This window comes from Xenopus tropicalis, chromosome 8 (genome assembly GCF_000004195.4).
Source record: "Xenopus tropicalis strain Nigerian chromosome 8, UCB_Xtro_10.0, whole genome shotgun sequence".
NCBI lineage: Eukaryota > Metazoa > Chordata > Amphibia > Anura > Pipidae > Xenopus > Xenopus tropicalis.
In genome coordinates this window covers 780457-804230 of record NC_030684.2, presented here as the reverse complement: position 1 = coordinate 804230, position 23774 = coordinate 780457, and the positions used below count along the sequence as shown (strand labels likewise).

General features: G+C 50.0%; 1 protein-coding gene across 1 annotated transcript in view; it reads left to right on the top strand.

Annotated features, from left to right (window-relative positions):
- The first annotated feature begins 1081 nt into the window (after positions 1–1081).
- LOC101730386 (myosin-4-like) overlaps positions 1082–23774 on the top strand; it is a 34311-nt gene continuing 11618 nt past the window's right edge. Inside the window, exons 1-6 of the mRNA XM_031891361.1 lie at positions 1082–1138; positions 9836–9871; positions 13505–13719; positions 22123–22266; positions 22387–22543; positions 22637–22664. Coding sequence (XP_031747221.1) covers positions 13516–13719; positions 22123–22266; positions 22387–22543; positions 22637–22664 — 533 coding nt within the window. The 5' untranslated portion in view covers positions 1082–1138; positions 9836–9871; positions 13505–13515. The remainder of the gene's footprint in view (positions 1139–9835; positions 9872–13504; positions 13720–22122; positions 22267–22386; positions 22544–22636; positions 22665–23774) is intronic.

Genomic DNA, 23774 nt, shown 5'->3' with positions numbered 1-23774 from the left:
ACCCTAACCCTAATACACTGGCTTAAACCTACCCTAACCCTAGTACACTGGCTTAAACCTACCCTAACCCTAATACACTGGCTTAAACCTACCCTAACCCTAATACACTGGCTTAAACCTACCCTAACCCTAATAATCCGTCTTAAACCTACCCTAACCCTAGTACACTGGCTTAAACCTACCCTAACCCTAGTACACCACCTTAATATCTGTTGCTCTGTGAGGCTTCAGCTTTACTGTTGTTGCTACATTTCATTTCCCACCTTACCAATCAGTTTGTCCTCTATTTCTATTCCAGTCTCTTATTTAAACCACTGCCTGGTTACTAAGGTAAACTGCACCCTAGCAACTGAAAAGCTGTTAAAATTCCAAACTGGAGAGCTGCTGAAAGAACAAAAACAACAAGCGACTGCAGAGTGTCTGGGAATATGCTTGTCTGCATCATACTAAGGGTTAATTTAAAGGTGCACCGCCCCTTTAAACACTGGGTACCAGCAGTAAGTAGCGTACGGGCCTGTGCTGTGGTACGTTGGGCACAGGTGTCCCTGCCCAGTTGGGCACGTGGGGGTTATTGAATCCAACATCGGGGCGCCATGTTCTTCCACAAAGTACATTGTACCCCCCCAGGCCCCACTTTGCCTCTTGCCTGTTACATGACAGTTTATAGAAAACTGGGGGTGGGGGTAATATCCTTATAGATAACCCTACTGCAGCTCTGTATCATGGTGGCACTGGGGTGCCCTGTGGCCTCTGCGTTACCTTGGCACCAGTAATGACAACAAGCCCGGTGCGAATGTGCCAGTGTGCCAGCGTGCCAATGTGCCAGTGTGCCGGGGGGGGGGTGAGCCAAGTCCCGAGTGGGTTTTATTGGGAGTGACGTTCCTGTTGGGTTACGAGCGGCATCTGAGCTCCAGCAATGATTGCCATCTCCTTGGTATGCCCCCCATAAACCCCCCCCTGCCAACGTGCGCCCCCTCCTTCAGGAGCGTGACAAAAGCATCCTGAGTGTGAGCATTAAAGGGATATAAATAGGCGCCGCACAAAGAAGAATGGGATTCCATTGTTTCCTACGTAGCTGGGCCGGGCCTATATATCCAGCCGGTCCCACTGCCCCCACACTCACAGCATCCTCTGCTGGGTAAGTGCCCCCCATCCCTGTCTCTCCCCTGGCACCCGTACCCCCCCCAGTACTGCCTTATGTCTGCCCCCCATCCCTGTCTCTCCCCTGGCACCCGTACCCCCCCCCCCCAGTACTGCCTTATGTCTGCCCCCCATCCCTGTCTCTCCCCTGGAACCCGTACCCCCCCCCCCAGTACTGCCTTATGTCTGCCCCCCATCCCTGTCTCTCCCCTGGCACCCGTACCCCCCCCCCAGTACTGCCTTATGTCTGCCCCCCATCCCTGTCTCTCCCCTGGCACCCGTACCCCCCCAGTACTGCCTTATGTCAGCCCCCCATCCCTGTCTCTCCCCTGGAACCCGTACCCCCCCCCCAGTACTGCCTTATGTCTGCCCCCCATCCCTGTCTCTCCCCTGGCACCCGTACCCCCCCCCAGTACTGCCTTATGTCTGCCCCCCATCCCTGTCTCTCCCCTGGCACCCGTACCCCCCCCAGTACTGCCTTATGTCTGCCCCCCATCCCTGTCTCTCCCCTGGCACCCGTACCCCCCCCCCCCCAGTACTGCCTTATGTCTGCCCCCCATCCCTGTCTCTCCCCTGGAACCCGTACCCCCCCCCCAGTACTGCCTTATGTCTGCCCCCCATCCCTGTCTCTCCCCTGGCACCCGTACCCCCCCCCCAGTACTGCCTTATGTCTGCCCCCCATCCCTGTCTCTCCCCTGGCACCCGTACCCCCCCAGTACTGCCTTATGTCAGCCCCCCATCCCTGTCTCTCCCCTGGCACCCGTACCCCCCCCCAGTACTGCCTTATGTCTGCCCCCCATCCCTGTCTCTCCCCTGGCACCCGTACCCCCCCCCCAGTACTGCCTTATGTCTGCCCCCCATCCCTGTCTCTCCCCTGGCACCCGTACCCCCCCCAGTACTGCCTTATGTCTGCCCCCCATCCCTGTCTCTCCCCTGGAACCCGTTCCCCCCCCCCCAGTACTGCCTTATGTCTGCCCCCCATCCCTGTCTCTCCCCTGGAACCCGTACCCCCCCAGTACTGCCTTATGTCTGCCCCCCATCCCTGTCTCTCCCCTGGCACCCGTACCCCCCCCCAGTACTGCCTTATGTCTGCCCCCCATCCCTGTCTCTCCCCTGGAACCCGTACCCCCCCAGTACTGCCTTATGTCTGCCCCCCATCCCTGTCTCTCCCCTGGCACCCGTACCCCCCCCCCCCAGTACTGCCTTATGTCTGCCCCCCATCCCTGTCTCTCCCCTGGCACCCGTACCCCCCCAGTACTGCCTTATGTCTGCCCCCATCCCTGTCTCTCCCCTGGAACCCGTTCCCCCCCCCCCAGTACTGCCTTATGTCTGCCCCCCATCCCTGTCTCTCCCCTGGAACCCGTACCCCCCCCAGTACTGCCTTATGTCTGCCCCCCATCCCTGTCTCTCCCCTGGCACCCGTACCCCCCCCCAGTACTGCCTTATGTCTGCCCCCCATCCCTGTCTCTCCCCTGGAACCCGTACCCCCCCCAGTACTGCCTTATGTCTGCCCCCCATCCCTGTCTCTCCCCTGGCACCCGTACCCCCCCCCCCCCAGTACTGCCTTATGTCTGCCCCCATCCTGTCTCTCCCCTGGCACCCGTACCCCCCCAGTACTGCCTTATGTCTGCCCCCCATCCCTGTCTCTCCCCTGGAACCCGTTCCCCCCCCCCCAGTACTGCCTTATGTCTGCCCCCCATCCCTGTCTCTCCCCTGGAACCCGTACCCCCCCCAGTACTGCCTTATGTCTGCCCCCCATCCCTGTCTCTCCCCTGGCACCCGTACCCCCCCCAGTACTGCCTTATGTCTGCCCCCCATCCCTGTCTCTCCCCTGGAACCCGTACCCCCCCCCCAGTACTGCCTTATGTCTGCCCCCCATCCCTGTCTCTCCCCTGGCACCCGTACCCCCCCCCCCAGTACTGCCTTATGTCTGCCCCCCATCCCTGTCTCTCCCTGGCACCCGTACCCCCCATCCCTGTCTCTCCCCTGGAACCCGTACCCCCCCCCAGTACTGCCTTATGTCAGCCCCCCATCCCTGTCTCTCCCCTGGCACCCGTACCCCCCCCCAGTACTGCCTTATGTCTGCCCCCCATCCCTGTCTCTCCCCTGGCACCCGTACCCCCCCCAGTACTGCCTTATGTCTGCCCCCCATCCCTGTCTCTCCCCTGGAACCCGTTCCCCCCCCCCAGTACTGCCTTATGTCTGCCCCCATCCCTGTCTCTCCCCTGGCACCCGTACCCCCCCCAGTACTGCCTTATGTCTGCCCCCATCCCTGTCTCTCCCCTGGAACCCGTTCCCCCCCCCAGTACTGCCTTATGTCTGCCCCCCATCCCTGTCTCTCCCCTGGCACCCGTACCCACCCCCCAGTACTGCCTTATGTCTGCCCCCCATCCCTGTCTCTCCCCTGGCACCCGTACCCCCCCAGTACTGCCTTATGTCAGCCCCCCATCCCTGTCTCTCCCCTGGCACCCGTACCCCCCCCAGTACTGCCTTATGTCTGCCCCCCATCCCTGTCTCTCCCCTGGCACCCGTACCCCCCCCAGTACTGCCTTATGTCTGCCCCCCATCCCTGTCTCTCCCCTGGCACCCGTACCCCCCCCCCAGTACTGCCTTATGTCTGCCCCCCATCCCTGTCTCTCCCCTGGCACCCGTACCCCCCCCCAGTACTGCCTTATGTCTGCCCCCCATCCCTGTCTCTCCCCTGGCACCCGTACCCCCCCCCCAGTACTGCCTTATGTCTGCCCCCCATCCCTGTCTCTCCCCTGGCACCCGTACCCCCCCCCAGTACTGCCTTATGTCTGCCCCCCATCCCTGTCTCTCCCCTGGAACCCGTTCCCCCCCCCCAGTACTGCCTTATGTCTGCCCCCCATCCCTGTCTCTCCCCTGGAACCCGTACCCCCCCCAGTACTGCCTTATGTCTGCCCCCCATCCCTGTCTCTCCCCTGGCACCCGTACCCCCCCCAGTACTGCCTTATGTCTGCCCCCCATCCCTGTCTCTCCCCTGGAACCCGTACCCCCCCCCCCAGTAACTGCCTTATGTCTGCCCCCCATCCCTGTCTCTCCCCTGGAACCCGTTCCCCCCCCCCCAGTACTGCCTTATGTCTGCCCCCCATCCCTGTCTCTCCCCTGGCACCCGTACCCCCCCCAGTACTGCCTTATGTCTGCCCCCATCCCTGTCTCTCCCCTGGCACCCGTACCCCCCCCCAGTACTGCCTTATGTCTGCCCCCCATCCCTGTCTCTCCCCTGGAACCCGTACCCCCCCCAGTACTGCCTTATGTCTGCCCCCATCCCTGTCTCTCCCCTGGCACCCGTACCCCCCCCCAGTACTGCCTTATGTCTGCCCCCCATCCCTGTCTCTCCCCTGGAACCCGTACCCCCCCCCCCCAGTACTGCCTTATGTCTGCCCCCCATCCCTGTCTCTCCCCTGGAACCCGTACCCCCCCCAGTACTGCCTTATGTCTGCCCCCCATCCCTGTCTCTCCCCTGGAACCCGTACCCCCCCCCCCAGTACTGCCTTATGTCTGTCCCTTCCCCTATCTACCTAAAGAGCTCAGGCTTATCCCCCCCCCCAGTACGGCCTTATGTCTGTCCCATCTAGTCTGTCCCTTCCCCTATCTACCTAAAGAGCTCAGGCTTATCCCCCCCCCCAGTACTGCCTTATGTCTGTCCCATCTAGTCTGTCCCTTCCCCTATCTACCTAAAGAGCTCAGGCTTTCCCCCCCCCCCCCCCAGTACTGCCTTATGTCTGTCCCATCTAGTCTGTCCCTCCCCCTATCTACCCCCCCCCAGTACTGCCTTATGTCTGTCCCATCTAGTCTGTCCCTTCCCCTATCTACCTAAAGAGCTCAGGCTTATCCCCCCCCCCCCCCCCAGTACTGCCTTATGTCTGTCCCATCTAGTCTGTCCCTCCCCCTATCTACCCCCCCCCAGTACTGCCTTATGTCTGTCCCATCTAGTCTGTCCCTTCCCCTATCTACCTAAAGAGCTCAGGCTTATCCCCCCCCCCCCCAGTACTGCCTTATGTCTGCCCCCATCCCTGTCTCTCCCCTGGAACCCGTACCCCCCCCAGTACTGCCTTATGTCTGCCCCCCATCCCTGTCTCTCCCCTGGCACCCGTACCCCCCCCCAGTACTGCCTTATGTCTGCCCCCCATCCCTGTCCTCTCCCCTGGAACCCGTACCCCCCCCCAGTACTGCCTTATGTCTGTCCCATCTAGTCTGTCCCTTCCCCTATCTACCTAAAGAGCTCAGGCTTATCCCCCCCCCCCCAGTACTGCCTTATGTCTGTCCCATCTAGTCTGTCCCTTCCCCTATCTACCTAAAGAGCTCAGGCTTATCCCCCCCCCCCCCCAGTACTGCCTTATGTCTGCCCCCCATCCCTGTCTCTCCCCTGGAACCCGTACCCCCCCCAGTACTGCCTTATGTCTGCCCCCCATCCCTGTCTCTCCCCTGGCACCCGTACCCCCCCCCAGTACTGCCTTATGTCTGCCCCCCATCCCTGTCTCTCCCCTGGAACCCGTACCCCCCCCCAGTACTGCCTTATGTCTGTCCCATCTAGTCTGTCCCTTCCCCTATCTACCTAAAGAGCTCAGGCTTATCCCCCCCCCCCCCCCCCCAGTACTGCCTTATGTCTGTCCCATCTAGTCTGTCCCTTCCCCTATCTACCTAAAGAGCTCAGGCTTATCCCCCCCCCCCCCCCCCAGTACTGCCTTATGTCTGTCCCATCTAGTCTGTCCCTTCCCCTATCTACCTAAAGAGCTCAGGCTTATCCCCCCCCCCCCCCAGTACTGCCTTATGTCTGTCCCATCTAGTCTGTCCCTTCCCCTATCTACCTAAAGAGCTCAGGCTTAACAACACCCCCCCCCAGTACTGCCTTATGTCTGTCCCATCTAGTCTGTCCCTTCCCCTATCTACCTAAAGAGCTCAGGCTTATCCCCCCCCCCCCCCCAGTACTGCCTTATGTCTGTCCCATCTAGTCTGTCCCTTCCCCCTATCTACCTAAAGAGCTCAGGCTTATCCCCCCCCCCCAGTACTGCCTTATGTCTGTCCCATCTAGTCTGTCCCTTCCCCTATCTACCTAAAGAGCTCAGGCTTAACAACCCCCCCCCCCCCCAGTGCTGCCTTATGTCTGTCCCATCTAGTCTGTCCCTTCCCCTATCTACCTAAAGAGCTCAGGCTTAACAACACCCCCCCCCCCCCAGTACTGCCTTATGTCTGTCCCATCTAGTCTGTCCCTTCCCCTATCTACCTAAAGAGCTCAGGCTTATCCCCCCCCACCCCCCCCCAGTACTGCCTTATGTCTGTCCCATCTAGTCTGTCCCTTCCCCTATCTACCTAAAGAGCTCAAGCTTATCCACCCCCCCCCCCCAGTACTGCCTTATGTCTGTCCCATCTAGTCTGTCCCTTCCCCTATCTACCTAAAGAGCTCAGGCTTATCCCCCCCCCCCCCCCCAGTACTGCCTTATGTCTGTCCCATCTAGTCTGTCCCTTCCCCTATCTACCTAAAGAGCTCAGGCTTATCCCCCCCCCCCAGTACTGCCTTATGTCTGTCCCATCTAGTCTGTCCCTTCCCCTATCTACCTAAAGAGCTCAGGCTTATCCCCCCCCCCCCCCCCAGTACTGCCTTATGTCTGTCCCATCTAGTCTGTCCCTTCCCTATCTACCTAAAGAGCTCAGGCTTATCCCCCCCCCCCCCCCCAGTACTGCCTTATGTCTGTCCCATCTAGTCTGTCCCTTCCCCTATCTACCTAAAGAGCTCAGGCTTATCCCCCCCCCCCCAGTACTGCCTTATGTCTGTCCCATCTAGTCTGTCCCTTCCCCTATCTACCTAAAGAGCTCAGGCTTATCCCCCCCCCCCCCCCCCCCCCCCCAGTACTGCCTTATGTCTGTCCCTTCCCCTATCTACCTAAAGAGCTCAGGCTTATCCCCCCCCCCCCCCCCAGTACTGCCTTATGTCTGTCCCATCTAGTCTGTCCCTTCCCCTATCTACCTAAAGAGCTCAGGCTTAACAACACCCCCCCCCCCCAGTACTGCCTTATGTCTGTCCCATCTAGTCTGTCCCTTCCCCTATCTACCTAAAGAGCTCAGGCTTATCCCCCCCCCCCCCCCCAGTACTGCCTTATGTCTGTCCCATCTAGTCTGTCCCTTCCCCTATCTACCTAAAGAGCTCAGGCTTATCCCCCCCCCCCCCCCCAGTACTGCCTTATGTCTGTCCCATCTAGTCTGTCCCTTCCCCTATCTACCTAAAGAGCTCAGGCTTATCCCCCCCCCCCCCAGTACTGCCTTATGTCTGTCCCATCTAGTCTGTCCCTTCCCCTATCTACCTAAAGAGCTCAGGCTTAACAACACCCCCCCCCCCCCAGTACTGCCTTATGTCTGTCCCATCTAGTCTGTCCCTTCCCCTATCTACCTAAAGAGCTCAGGCTTATCCCCCCCCCCCCCCCCCAGTACTGCCTTATGTCTGTCCCATCTAGTCTGTCCCTTCCCCTATCTACCTAAAGAGCTCAGGCTTAACAACACCCCCCCCCCCCAGTACTGCCTTATGTCTGTCCCATCTAGTCTGTCCCTTCCCCTATCTACCTAAAGAGCTCAGGCTTATCCCCCCCCCCCCCAGTACTGCCTTATGTCTGTCCCATCTAGTCTGTCCCTTCCCCTATCTACCTAAAGAGCTCAGGCTTATCCCCCCCCCCCCCCCAGTACTGCCTTATGTCTGTCCCATCTAGTCTGTCCCTTCCCCTATCTACCTAAAGAGCTCAGGCTTATCCCCCCCCCCCCCAGTACTGCCTTATGTCTGTCCCATCTAGTCTGTCCCTTCCCCTATCTACCTAAAGAGCTCAGGCTTATCCCCCCCCCCCCCCAGTACTGCCTTATGTCTGTCCCATCTAGTCTGTCCCTTCCCCTATCTACCTAAAGAGCTCAGGCTTATCCCCCCCCCCCCCCAGTACTGCCTTATGTCTGTCCCATCTAGTCTGTCCCTTCCCCTATCTACCTAAAGAGCTCAGGCTTATCCCCCCCCCCCCCCCCAGTACTGCCTTATGTCTGTCCCATCTAGTCTGTCCCTTCCCCTATCTACCTAAAGAGCTCAGGCTTATCCCCCCCCCCCAGTACTGCCTTATGTCTGTCCCATCTAGTCTGTCCCTTCCCCTATCTACCTAAAGAGCTCAGGCTTATCCCCCCCCCCCCCCCCCAGTACTGCCTTATGTCTGTCCCATCTAGTCTGTCCCTTCCCCTATCTACCTAAAGAGCTCAGGCTTATCCCCCCCCCCCCCCCCCAGTACTGCCTTATGTCTGTCCCATCTAGTCTGTCCCTTCCCCTATCTACCTAAAGAGCTCAGGCTTATCCCCCCCCCCCCCCCCCCAGTACTGCCTTATGTCTGTCCCATCTAGTCTGTCCCTTCCCCTATCTACCTAAAGAGCTCAGGCTTATCCCCCCCCCCCCCCCCAGTACTGCCTTATGTCTGTCCCATCTAGTCTGTCCCTTCCCCTATCTACCTAAAGAGCTCAGGCTTATCCCCCCCCCCCCCCCAGTACTGCCTTATGTCTGTCCCATCTAGTCTGTCCCTTCCCCTATCTACCTAAAGAGCTCAGGCTTATCCCCCCCCCCCCCCCCCAGTACTGCCTTATGTCTGTCCCATCTAGTCTGTCCCTTCCCCTATCTACCTAAAGAGCTCAGGCTTATCCCCCCCCCCCCCCCCCCAGTACTGCCTTATGTCTGTCCCATCTAGTCTGTCCCTTCCCCTATCTACCTAAAGAGCTCAGGCTTATCCCCCCCCCCCCCCCCAGTACTGCCTTATGTCTGTCCCATCTAGTCTGTCCCTTCCCCTATCTACCTAAAGAGCTCAGGCTTATCCCCCCCCCCCCCCCCCCCCCCCCCCAGTACTGCCTTATGTCTGTCCCTTCCCCTATCTACCTAAAGAGCTCAGGCTTATCCCCCCCCCCCCAGTACTGCCTTATGTCTGTCCCATCTAGTCTGTCCCTTCCCCTATCTACCTAAAGAGCTCAGGCTTAACAACACCCCCCCCCCCCAGTACTGCCTTATGTCTGTCCCATCTAGTCTGTCCCTTCCCCTATCTACCTAAAGAGCTCAGGCTTAACAACACCCCCCCCCAGTACTGCCTTATGTCTGTCCCATCTAGTCTGTCCCTTCCCCTATCTACCTAAAGAGCTCAGGCTTAACAACACCCCCCCCCCCAGTACTGCCTTATGTCTGTCCCATCTAGTCTGTCCCTTCCCCTATCTACCTAAAGAGCTCAGGCTTATCCCCCCCCCCCCCCCAGTACTGCCTTATGTCTGTCCCATCTAGTCTGTCCCTTCCCCTATCTACCTAAAGAGCTCAGGCTTATCCCCCCCCCCCCCCCCCAGTACTGCCTTATGTCTGTCCCATCTAGTCTGTCCCTTCCCCTATCTACCTAAAGAGCTCAGGCTTATCCCCCCCCCCCCCCAGTACTGCCTTATGTCTGTCCCATCTAGTCTGTCCCTTCCCCTATCTACCTAAAGAGCTCAGGCTTAACAACACCCCCCCCCCCCCCCCAGTACTGCCTTATGTCTGTCCCATCTAGTCTGTTCCTTCCCCTATCTACCTAAAGAGCTCAGGCTTATCTCCCCCCCCCCCCCCCAAGAATATTTTTGGCCAATAACTATTAATACAAATAATGCCTAATAGCAGGTTAGTGTGAGTTGTGTGTTTGTGTTGCAGACTGAGGGTTCCTTTCTGGTTCGGGGGAGACAAGAGGTAAGTACTTACCTATCAGTTAGTTGCTAGTATATTATATACATAAAGATGTACAGACCAGTTATGTCTGATGTGGGGGGACAGTGGGAGCGAAGGCAGTTCCACAGAATAGGGGGGTATGATGATGCCATTGGGGCAGTATCACAGAATAGGGGGGTATGATGATGCCATTGGGGCAGTATCACAGAATAGGGGGGGTATGATGATGCCATTGGGGCAGTATCACAGAATAGGGGGGGTATGATGATGCCATTGGGGCAGTTCCACAGAATACGGGGGGTATGATGATGTCATTGGGGCAGTATCACAGAATAGGGGGGTATGATGATGCCATTGGGGCAGTATCACAGAATAGGGGGGTATGATGATGCCATTGGGGCAGTATCACAGAATAGGGGGGTATGATGATGTCATTGGGGCAGTATCACAGAATAGGGGGGGTATGATGATGCCATTGGGGCAGTATCACAGCATAGGGGGGGTATGATGATGCCATTGGGGCAGTACCACAGAATAGAGGGGTATAATGATGCCATTGGGGCAGTATCACAGAATAGGGGGGTATTGATGATGTCATTGGGGCAGTATCACAGAATAGGGGGGGTATGATGATGCCATTGGGGCAGTATCACAGAATAGGGGGGTATGATGATGTCATTGGGGCAGTATCACAGCATAGGGGGGGTATGATGATGCCATTGGGGCAGTATCACAGAATAGGGGGGGTATGATGATGCCATTGGGGCAGTATCACAGAATAGGGGGGGTATGATGATGCCATTGGGGCAGTACCACAGAATAGGGGGGTATGATGATGCCATTGGGGCAGTATCACAGAATGGGGGGTATGATGATGCCATTGGGGCAGTATCACAGAATAGGGGGGTATAATGATGCCATTGGGGCAGTACCACAGAATAGGGGGGTATGATGATGCCATTGGGGCAGTATCACAGAATAGGGGGGTATGATGATGCCATTGGGGCAGTATCACAGAATGGGGGGGTATGATGATGCCATTGGGGCAGTATCACAGAATGGGGGGTATGATGATGCCATTGGGGCAGTATCACAGAATAGGGGGGTATGATGATGCCATTGGGGCAGTATCACAGAATGGGGGGGTATGATGATGCCATTGGGGCAGTATCACAGAATAGGGGGGGTATGATGATGTCATTGGGGCAGTATCACAGAATAGGGGGGTATGATGATGCCATTGGGGCAGTACCACAGAATAGGGGGGTATGATGATGCCATTGGGGCAGTATCACAGAATGGGGGGGTATGATGATGCCATTGGGGCAGTATCACAGAATGGGGGGGTATGATGATGCCATTGGGGCAGTATCACAGAATAGGGGGGTATGATGATGCCATTGGGGCAGTATCACAGAATGGGGGGGTATGATGATGCCATTGGGGCAGTATCACAGAATAGGGGGGTATGATGATGCCATTGGGGCAGTATCACAGAATAGGGGGGGTATGATGATGCAATTGGGGCAGTACCACAGAATAGGGGGGGTATGATGATGCCATTGGGGCAGTATCACAGAATGGGGGGTATGATGATGCCATTGGGGCAGTATCACAGAATAGGGGGGTATGATGATGCCATTGGGGCAGTACCACAGAATAGGGGGGTATGATGATGCCATTGGGGCAGTACCACAGAATAGGGGGGGTATGATGATGCCATTGGGGCAGTACCACAGAATGGGGGGGTATGATGATGCCATTGGGGCAGTATCACAGAATAGGGGGGTATGATGATGCCATTGGGGCAGTATCACAGAATAGGGGGGGTATGATGATGCCATTGGGGCAGTATCACAGAATAGGGGGGTATGATGATGCCATTGGGGCAGTATCACAGAATGGGGGGGTATGATGATGCCATTGGGGCAGTATCACAGAATAGGGGGGTATGATGATGCCATTGGGGCAGTATCACAGAATAGGGGGGTATGATGATGCCATTGGGGCAGTATCACAGAATAGGGGGGTATGATGATGCCATTGGGGCAGTACCACAGAATAGGGGGGGTATGATGATGCCATTGGGGCAGTACCACAGAATAGGGGGGTATGATGATGCCATTGGGGCAGTATCACAGAATGGGGGGGTATGATGATGCCATTGGGGCAGTATCACAGAATAGGGGGGGTATAATGATGCCATTGGGGCAGTACCACAGAATAGGGGGGTATGATGATGCCATTGGGGCAGTATCACAGAATAGGGGGTATGATGATGCCATTGGGGCAGTATCACAGAATGGGGGGGTATGATGATGCCATTGGGGCAGTATCACAGAATGGGGGGGTATGATGATGCCATTGGGGCAGTATCACAGAATAGGGGGGTATGATGATGCCATTGGGGCAGTATCACAGAATGGGGGGGTATGATGATGCCATTGGGGCAGTATCACAGAATAGGGGGGGTATGATGATGTCATTGGGGCAGTATCACAGAATAGGGGGGTATGATGATGCCATTGGGGCAGTACCACAGAATAGGGGGGTATGATGATGCCATTGGGGCAGTATCACAGAATGGGGGGGTATGATGATGCCATTGGGGCAGTATCACAGAATGGGGGGTATGATGATGCCATTGGGGCAGTATCACAGAATAGGGGGGTATGATGATGCCATTGGGGCAGTATCACAGAATGGGGGGGTATGATGATGCCATTGGGGCAGTATCACAGAATAGGGGGGTATGATGATGCCATTGGGGCAGTATCACAGAATAGGGGGGGTATGATGATGCAATTGGGGCAGTACCACAGAATAGGGGGGGTATGATGATGCCATTGGGGCAGTATCACAGAATGGGGGGGTATGATGATGCCATTGGGGCAGTATCACAGAATAGGGGGGTATGATGATGCCATTGGGGCAGTACCACAGAATAGGGGGGTATGATGATGCCATTGGGGCAGTACCACAGAATAGGGGGGGTATGATGATGCCATTGGGGCAGTACCACAGAATGGGGGGGTATGATGATGCCATTGGGGCAGTATCACAGAATAGGGGGGTATGATGATGCCATTGGGGCAGTATCACAGAATAGGGGGGGTATGATGATGCCATTGGGGCAGTATCACAGAATAGGGGGGTATGATGATGCCATTGGGGCAGTATCACAGAATGGGGGGGTATGATGATGCCATTGGGGCAGTATCACAGAATAGGGGGGTATGATGATGCCATTGGGGCAGTATCACAGAATAGGGGGGTATGATGATGCCATTGGGGCAGTATCACAGAATAGGGGGGTATGATGATGCCATTGGGGCAGTACCACAGAATAGGGGGGTATGATGATGCCATTGGGGCAGTACCACAGAATAGGGGGGTATGATGATGCCATTGGGGCAGTATCACAGAATAGGGGGGGTATGATGATGCCATTGGGGCAGTACCACAGAATGGGGGGGTATGATGATGCCATTGGGGCAGTACCACAGAATAGGGGGGTATGATGATGCCATTGGGGCAGTATCACAGAATAGGGGGGTATGATGATGCCATTGGGGCAGTATCACAGAATGGGGGGTATGATGATGCCATTGGGGCAGATAGAAGCTACCCCCTAACCCTCCCTCTCGCCGGCAGTGAGTAGCGGCATGGCGTCGGACGCAGAGATGTCGGTATTCGGGGTGGCGGCCCCGTTCCTGCGCAAGCCTGAGAAGGAGAGGCTGGAGGCGCAGAACAAGCCCTTCGATGCCAAGAATTCCTGCTTTGTGCACGATGACAAGGAGCTGTATGTGAAGGGGACCGTCGTCTCCCGCGATGGCGGCAAAGTCACCGTCAATACCGTGGATGATAAGGTAACGCCATTGGCTCTTATATGGGGGGGTCAGTGAGTGCTGTATATACAGGGGGCAGTGCTGTATACAGTAAGTGCTATATACAGTAAGGGCTATATACAGTAAGTGCTATATACAGTAAGGGCTATATACAGTAAGGGCTACATACAGTAAGGGCTATACACAGTAAGTGCTATATACAGTAAGTGCTATATACAGTAAGGGCTATATACAGTAAGGGCTATATACAGTAAGGGCTATATACAGTAAGGGCTATATACAGTAAGTGCTATATACAGTAAGGGCTATATACAGTAAGGGCTATATACAGTAAGGGCTATATACAGTAAGGGCTATACACAGTAAGTGCTATACACAGTAAGTGCTATATACAGTAAGTGCTATATACAGTAAGGGCTATATACAGTAAGGGCTATATACAGTAAGTGCTATATACAGTAAGGGCTATATACAGTAAGGGCTATATACAGTAAGTGCTATATACAGTAAGGGCTATATACAGTAAGGGCTATACACAGTAAGTGCTATATACAGTAAGGGCTATATACAGTAAGGGCTATATACAGTAAGTGCTATATACAGTAAGGGCTATATACAGTAAGGGCTACATACAGTAAGGGCTACATACAGTAAGGGCTATATACAGTAAGGGCTATATACAGTAAGGGCTATATACAGTAAGTGCTATATACAGTAAGGGCTATATACAGTAAGGGCTATATACAGTAAGTGCTATATACAGTAAGGGCTATATACAGTAAGGGCTATATACAGTAAGGGCTATATACAGTAAGGGCTATATACAGTAAGGGCTATACACAGTAAGGGCTATATACAGTAAGTGCTATATACAGTAAGGGCTATATACAGTAAGGGCTATACACAGTAAGGGCTATACACAGTAAGGGCTATATACAGTAAGGGCTATATACAGTAAGGGCTATACACAGTAAGGGCTATACACAGTAAGGGCTATACACAGAAAGGGCTATATACAGTAAGTGCTATATACAGTAAGTGCTATATACAGTAAGGGCTATATACAGTAAGGGCTATACACAGTAAGGGCTATATACAGTAAGTGCTATATACAGTAAGGGCTATATACAGTAAGGGCTACACACAGTAAGGGCTATATACAGTAAGGGCTATATACAGTAAGGGCTATACACAGTAAGGGCTATATACAGTAAGGGCTATATACAGTAAGGGCTATATACAGTAAGGGCTATATACAGTAAGGGCTATATACAGTAAGGGCTACACACAGTAAGGGCTATATACAGTAAGTGCTATACACAGTAAGTGCTATATACAGTAAGGGCTATATACTGTAAGGGCTAGATACAGTAAGTGCTACATACAGTAAGGGCTATATACAGTAAGGGCTATATACAGTAAGGGCTATATACAGTAAGGGCTACACACAGTAAGGGCTATATACAGTAAGGGCTATATACAGTAAGGGCTATATACAGTAAGGGCTATATACAGTAAGTGCTACATACAGTAAGGGCTATATACAGTAAGGGCTATATACAGTAAGGGCTATATACAGTAAGGGCTATATACAGTAAGGGCTATATACAGTAAGGGCTATATACAGTAAGGGCTATATACAGTAAGGGCTATATACAGTAAGGGCTATATACAGTAAGGGCTATATACAGTAAGTGCTACATACAGTAAGGGCTATATACAGTAAGTGCTATATACAGTAAGGGCTATATACAGTAAGGGCTATATACAGTAAGGGCTATATACAGTAAGTGCTATATACAGTAAGGGCTATATACAGTAAGTGCTATATACAGTAAGGGCTACATACAGTAAGGGCTATACACAGTAAGTGCTATACACAGTAAGGGCTATATACAGTAAGTGCTATATACAGTAAGGGCTATACACAGTAAGTGCTATATACAGTAAGGGCTATATACAGTAAGTGCTATATACAGTAAGGGCTACATACAGTAAGGGCTACACACAGTAAGTGCTATATACAGTAAGGGCTATATACAGTAAGTGCTATATACAGTAAGGGCTATATACAGTAAGGGCTACATACAGTAAGGGCTATATACAGTAAGGGCTATATACAGTAAGTGCTATATACAGTAAGGGCTATATACAGTAAGTGCTACATACAGTAAGGGCTATATACAGTAAGGGCTATATACAGTAAGTGCTATATACAGTAAGGGCTATATACAGTAAGGGCTACATACAGTAAGGGCTATATACAGTAAGGGCTATATACAGTAAGTGCTACATACAGTAAGGGCTATATACAGTAAGGGCTATATACAGTAAGGGCTATACACAGTAAGGGCTACATACAGTAAGGGCTATATACAGTAAGTGCTATACACAGTAAGGGCTATATACAGTAAGGGCTATATACAGTAAGGGCTATATACAGTAAGTGCTATATACAGTAAGTACTATACACAGTAAGTGCTACATACAGTAAGGGCTACATACAGTAAGGGCTATATACAGTAAGGGCTATATACAGTAAGGGCTATATACAGTAAGGGCTATATACAGTAAGGGCTATACACAGTAAGGGCTACATACAGTAAGGGCTATATACAGTAAGTGCTATACACAGTAAGGGCTATATACAGTAAGGGCTATATACAGTAAGGGCTATATACAGTAAGTGCTATATACAGTAAGTACTATACACAGTAAGTGCTACATACAGTAAGGGCTACATACAGTAAGGGCTATATACAGTAAGGGCTATATACAGTAAGGGCTATATACAGTAAGTGCTATATACAGTAAGGGCTATATACAGTAAGGGCTATATACAGTAAGGGCTATATACATTAAGGGCTATACACAGTAAGGGCTATACACAGTAAGTGCTATATACAGTAAGGGCTATATACAGTAAGGGCTATATACAGTAAGTGCTATATACAGTAAGGGCTATATACAGTAAGGGCTATATACATTAAGGGCTATACACAGTAAGGGCTATACACAGTAAGTGCTACATACAGTAAGGGCTATATACAGTAAGGGCTATATACAGTAAGGGCTATATACAGTAAGGGCTATATACAGTAAGGGCTATATACAGTAAGTGCTATACACAGTAAGGGCTATATACAGTAAGTGCTACATACAGTAAGGGCTATATACAGTAAGGGCTATATACAGTAAGGGCTATATACAGTAAGGGCTATATACAGTAAGTGCTATACACAGTAAGGGCTATATACAGTAAGTGCTATATACAGTAAGGGCTATATACAGTAAGGGCTATATACAGTAAGGGCTATACACAGTAAGTGCTATATACAGTAAGGGCTATATACAGTAAGGGCTATATACAGTAAGGGCTATATACAGTAAGGGCTATATACAGTAAGGGCTATATACAGTAAGGGCTATATACAGTAAGGGCCATATACATTAAGGGCTATACACAGTAAGGGCTATACACAGTAAGTGCTATATACAGTAAGGGCTATATACAGTAAGGGCTATATACAGTAAGGGCTATATACAGTAAGGGCTATATACAGTAAGGGCTATATACAGTAAGGGCTATATACATTAAGGGCTATACACAGTAAGGGCTATACACAGTAAGTGATATATACAGTAAGGGCTATATACAGTAAGTGCTATATACAGTAAGGGCTATATACAGTAAGGGCTATATACAGTAAGGGCTACATACAGTAAGGGCTACACACAGTAAGTGCTATATACAGTAAGGGCTACATACAGTAAGGGCTATACACAGTAAGGGCTATACACAGTAAGGGCTATATACAGTAAGGGCTATATACAGTAAGTGCTATATACAGTAAGGGCTATATACAGTAAGGGCTACATACAGTAAGGGCTACACACAGTAAGTACTATATACAGTAAGGGCTACATACAGTAAGGGCTATATACAGTAAGGGCTATACACAGTAAGGGCTATATACAGTAAGGGCTATATACAGTAAGGGCTATATACAGTAAGGGCTATATACAGTAAGGGCTACATACAGTAAGGGCTATACACAGTAAGGGCTATACACAGTAAGGGCTACATACAGTAAGGGCTATATACAGTAAGTACTATACACAGTAAGGGCTATATACAGTAAGTGCTATATACAGTAAGGGCTACATACAGTAAGGGCTATATACAGTAAGGGCTATATACAGTAAGGGCTATACACAGTAAGTGCTACATACAGTAAGGGCTATATACAGTAAGGGCTATATACAGTAAGGGCTATACACAGTAAGGGCTACATACAGTAAGGGCTATATACAGTAAGTGCTATACACAGTAAGGGCTATATACAGTAAGGGCTATATACATTAAGGGCTATACACAGTAAGGGCTATATACAGTAAGTGCTATATACAGTAAGGGCTATATACAGTAAGTGCTATATACAGTAAGGGCTATATACAGTAAGGGCTACATACAGTAAGGGCTATATACAGTAAGGGCTATATACAGTAAGGGCTATATACAGTAAGGGCTATATACAGTAAGGGCTACATACAGTAAGTGCTATATACAGTAAGTGCTATATACAGTAAGGGCTATATACAGTAAGGGCTACATACAGTAAGTGCTATATACAGTAAGGGCTACATACAGTAAGGGCTATACACAGTAAGGGCTATACACAGTAAGGGCTATATACAGTAAGGGCTATATACAGTAAGTGCTATATACAGTAAGGGCTATATACAGTAAGGGCTACATACAGTAAGGGCTATATACAGTAAGGGCTACATACAGTAAGGGCTATATACAGTAAGGGCTATACACAGTAAGGGCTACACACAGTAAGTGCTATATACAGTAAGGGCTACATACAGTAAGGGCTATATACAGTAAGTGCTATACACAGTAAGTGCTATATACAGTAAGGGCTATATACAGTAAGGGCTATATACAGTAAGGGCTATACACAGTAAGTGCTATATACAGTAAGGGCTATATACAGTAAGTGCTATACACAGTAAGTGCTATATACAGTAAGTGCTATATACAGTAAGGGCTATATACAGTAAGGGCTATATACAGTAAGGGCTATATACAGTAAGGGCTATATACAGTAAGGGCTATATACAGTAAGTGCTATATACAGTAAGGGCTATATACTGTAAGGGCTATATACAGTAAGGGCTACATACAGTAAGGGCTATACACAGTAAGTGCTATATACAGTAAGGGCTACATATAGTAAGTGCTATATACAGTAAGGGCTATATACAGTAAGGGCTATATACAGTAAGGGCTATACACAGTAAGGGCTATATACAGTAAGGGCTATATACAGTAAGGGCTATATACAGTAAGGGCTATACACAGTAAGGGCTATATACAGTAAGGGCTATATACAGTAAGTGCTATATACAGTAAGGGCTATACACAGTAAGTGCTATATACAGTAAGGGCTACATACAGTAAGTGCTATATACAGTAAGGGCTATATACAGTAAGGGCTATACACAGTAAGGGCTATATACAGTAAGGGCTATATACAGTAAGGGCTATACACAGTAAGGGCTACATACAGTAAGGGCTATATACAGTAAGTACTATACACAGTAAGGGCTATATACAGTAAGTGCTATATACAGTAAGGGCTACATACAGTAAGGGCTATATACAGTAAGGGCTATATACAGTAAGGGCTATACACAGTAAGGGCTATACACAGTAAGGGCTATATACAGTAAGGGCTACATACAGTAAGGGCTATATACAGTAAGGGCTATATACAGTAAGGGCTATACACAGTAAGGGCTATACACAGTAAGGGCTATATACAGTAAGGGCTATATACAGTAAGTGCTATATACAGTAAGGGCTACATACAGTAAGGGCTACACACAGTAAGTGCTATATACAGTAAGGGCTATATACAGTAAGGGCTATATACAGTAAGTACTATATACAGTAAGTGCTATATACAGTAAGTGCTATATACAGTAAGGGCTACATACAGTAAGGGCTATATACAGTAAGGGCTACATACAGTAAGGGCTACACACAGTAAGTGCTATATACAGTAAGGGCTATATACAGTAAGGGCTACATACAGTAAGGGCTACACACAGTAAGTGCTATATACAGTAAGGGCTATACACAGTAAGTACTAGACACAGTAAGGGCTATATACAGTAAGTGCTATATACAGTAAGGGCTACATACAGTAAGGGCTATATACAGTAAGGGCTATATACAGTAAGGGCTATATACAGTAAGGGCTATATACAGTAAGGGCTATATACAGTAAGTACTATATACAGTAAGTACTATACACAGTAAGGGCTATATACAGTAAGTACTATACACAGTAAGGGCTATATACAGTAAGTGCTATACACAGTAAGGGCTATATACAGTAAGGGCTATATACAGTAAGTACTATATACAGTAAGTACTATACACAGTAAGGGCTATATACAGTAAGGGCTATATACAGTAAGGGCTATATACAGTAAGTGCTATATACAGTAAGGGCTACATACAGTAAGGGCTATATACAGTAAGGGCTATATACAGTAAGTGCTATATACAGTAAGGGCTATATACAGTAAGGGCTATATACAGTAAGGGCTATATACAGTAAGTACTATACACAGTAAGGGCTATATACAGTAAGTGCTATATACAGTAAGGGCTACATACAGTAAGGGCTATATACAGTAAGGGCTATATACAGTAAGGGCTATATACAGTAAGGGCTATATACAGTAAGGGCTATATACAGTAAGGGCTACATACAGTAAGGGCTATATACAGTAAGGGCTACATACAGTAAGGGCTATATACAGTAAGGGCTATATACAGTAAGGGCTACATACAGTAAGGGCTACATACAGTAAGGGCAATATACAGTAAGGGCTATATACAGTAAGGGCTATATACAGTAAGGGCTAGATACAGTAAGGGCTATATACAGTAAGGGCTACATACAGTAAGGGCTAGATACAGTAAGGGCTAGATACAGTAAGGGCTATATACAGTAAGGGCTATATACAGTAAGGGCTATATACAGTAAGGGCTATATACAGTAAGGGCTATTTACAGTAAGGGCTAGATACAGTAAGGGCTATATACAGTAAGGGCTACATACAGTAAGGGCTATATACAGTAAGGGCTATATACAGTAAGGGCTAGATACAGTAAGGGCTATATACAGTAAGGGCTACATACAGTAAGGGCTATATACAGTAAGGGCTATATACAGTAAGGGCTATATACAGTAAGGGCTATATACAGTAAGGGCTATATACAGTAAGGGCTACATACAGTAAGGGCTATATACAGTAAGGGCTAGATACAGTAAGGGCTATATACAGTAAGGGCTATATACAGTAAGGGCTATATACAGTAAGTGCTATATACAGTAAGGGCTATATACAGTAAGGGCTAGATACAGTAAGGGCTATATACAGTAAGGGCTAGATACAGTAAGGGCTATATACAGTAAGGGCTATATACAGTAAGTGCTATATACAGTAAGGGCTATATACAGTAAGGGCTAGATACAGTAAGGGCTATATACAGTAAGGGCTATACACAGTAAGGGCTACATACAGTAAGGGCTATATACAGTAAGGGCTATATACAGTAAGGGCTATATACAGTAAGGGCTACATACAGTAAGGGCTATATACAGTAAGGGCTATATACAGTAAGGGCTATATACAGTAAGTGCTATATACAGTAAGGGCTATATACAGTAAGGGCTAGATACAGTAAGGGCTATATACAGTAAGGGCTAGATACAGTAAGGGCTATATACAGTAAGGGCTATATACAGTAAGTGCTATATACAGTAAGGGCTATATACAGTAAGGGCTAGATACAGTAAGGGCTATATACAGTATGGGCTACATACAGTAAGGGCTATATACAGTAAGGGCTAGATACAGTAAGGGCTATATACAGTAAGGGCTATATACAGTAAGTGCTATATACAGTAAGGGCTATATACAGTAAGGGCTATATACAGTAAGTGCTATATACAGTAAGGGCTATATACAGTAAGGGCTAGATACAGTAAGGGCTATATACAGTAAGGGCTATATACAGTAAGTGCTATATACAGTAAGGGCTATATACAGTAAGGGCTATATACAGTAAGGGCTATATACAGTAAGTGCTATATACAGTAAGGGCTATATACAGTAAGGGCTATATACAGTAAGTGCTATATACAGTAAGGGCTATATACAGTAAGGGCTATATACAGTAAGTGCTATATACAGTAAGGGCTATATACAGTAAGGGCTAGATACAGTAAGGGCTATATACAGTAAGGGCTATATACAGTAAGTACTATATACAGTAAGTACCATACACAGTAACACATTTGGGGTAATAACGTGACACTTTTCTCTCTATCTCAGACGGTTACAGTCAGGGAAGACCAAGTTAACCCCCAGAACCCCCCCAAGTTCGATAAGATTGAGGACATGGCCATGCTGACCCACCTGAACGAGGCGTCGGTGCTGTACAACCTGAAAGAGCGCTACGCGGCCTGGATGATCTATGTGAGTCTGCCCCTTCCCTGATTGGCTCCCCCCATTGCTAGCCTTGTGTCTCCCCCATTCCGATTGGCTACTCTCCTGCTGGGCACACTGGGAATGTCTAGTGACGTCTCTCTGTTTCAGACCTACTCCGGCCTCTTCTGCGTCACCGTCAACCCCTACAAATGGCTGCCAGTGTACAACCCCGAGGTTGTCGCCGGTTACAGGGGCAAGAAGCGCCAAGAAGCTCCGCCCCACATCTTCTCCATCTCAGATAACGCCTATCAGTTCATGTCACAAGGTACCATCTGCTGATGCCCAGCGGGCACTACTAGTAGCCCCGGCCTTTCCCAATGAGCATTAATGTGACGTTATTCCATCTTTTTGTTTTCAGATCGTGAGAACCAGTCAATCCTGATCACGTAAGTGACGTAGGAATCAGCTTGGGGGCCGCCCACTATCTGCCCACTATCTGCCCACTATCTGCCCACTATCTGCCCACTATCTGCCCTGCTGGGCTGAGACATTTCCATTTAATAGGGGTATCACTATAGAGCCGGCGTTGGTCGAATATACACACAGGGACAGACAGACTATAGGGCTCATCTACTCAATGGTAACAAAATGGCGGCAATTGGACTGTTTTGCCCATTTCACACTGCTTTCTGCTCTTCCCGCATTGCTGCAGGTCTCTGCACTCTCTTTTAGCAAATACACAGAGACACTGAGCTTCTCTCCATTTTGAAAATGGTGGGGAAAAATGTCCTAAAAGACAGTCTTTCTTTCCCCAAAAATGGGAAAGTGGCGGTTGAGTTGGAATTTAGGCGGATTTCTGTGAGAAAGCGTTTTCCCCCAGTTTTCCCCCCACTTTTACTCCAAAAAAGGCCTCTCTCCCCTCTGTGACTCCCCCCCCCCCCCCCCCGAGGCTCACTTATCCACTGGGTTACTGATAATACATAGAAGTAGGGTGAATCTCCTGTACCATATACCAGCAGGGGGTAACAGCGCTGAGAGGATATCTCCTGTATTATATACCAGCTGGGCACTCTTAGGGCTCTGGTACACGGGGAGATTAGTCGCCCGTGACAAATCTCCCTGTTCGCGGGCGACTAATCTCTCCGAATTGCCATCCCACCGGCGACAATGTAAGTCGCCGGTGGGATGGCACACGCTGTGCAGACGATTTCGGCAAATCGGCGAAGGTGCCTCGCGAGCCATTTTCGACGATTTGCCGAAATCGCACCGCCGCGTGTGCCATCCCACCGGCGACTTACATTTTCGCCGGTGGGATGGCAACTGGTGGCAACTCGGGGAGATTAGTCGCCCGAGACACGGGAGATTTGTCTTGGGCGACTAATCTCCCCGTTTCTAGACGCCATCATTGCCGGGACACTAGGAGGTCAAGCGACTGTGTCCAGGGTCACAAGGTACCCCAGTGGGGTGGGTGGGTGCCTTACATCGATGGGTGTTGAGTTAGAAACAAAGAAAAAAAACCTATAGGAATATAATGGGGGGGTGAAAGTTTTAGGGTG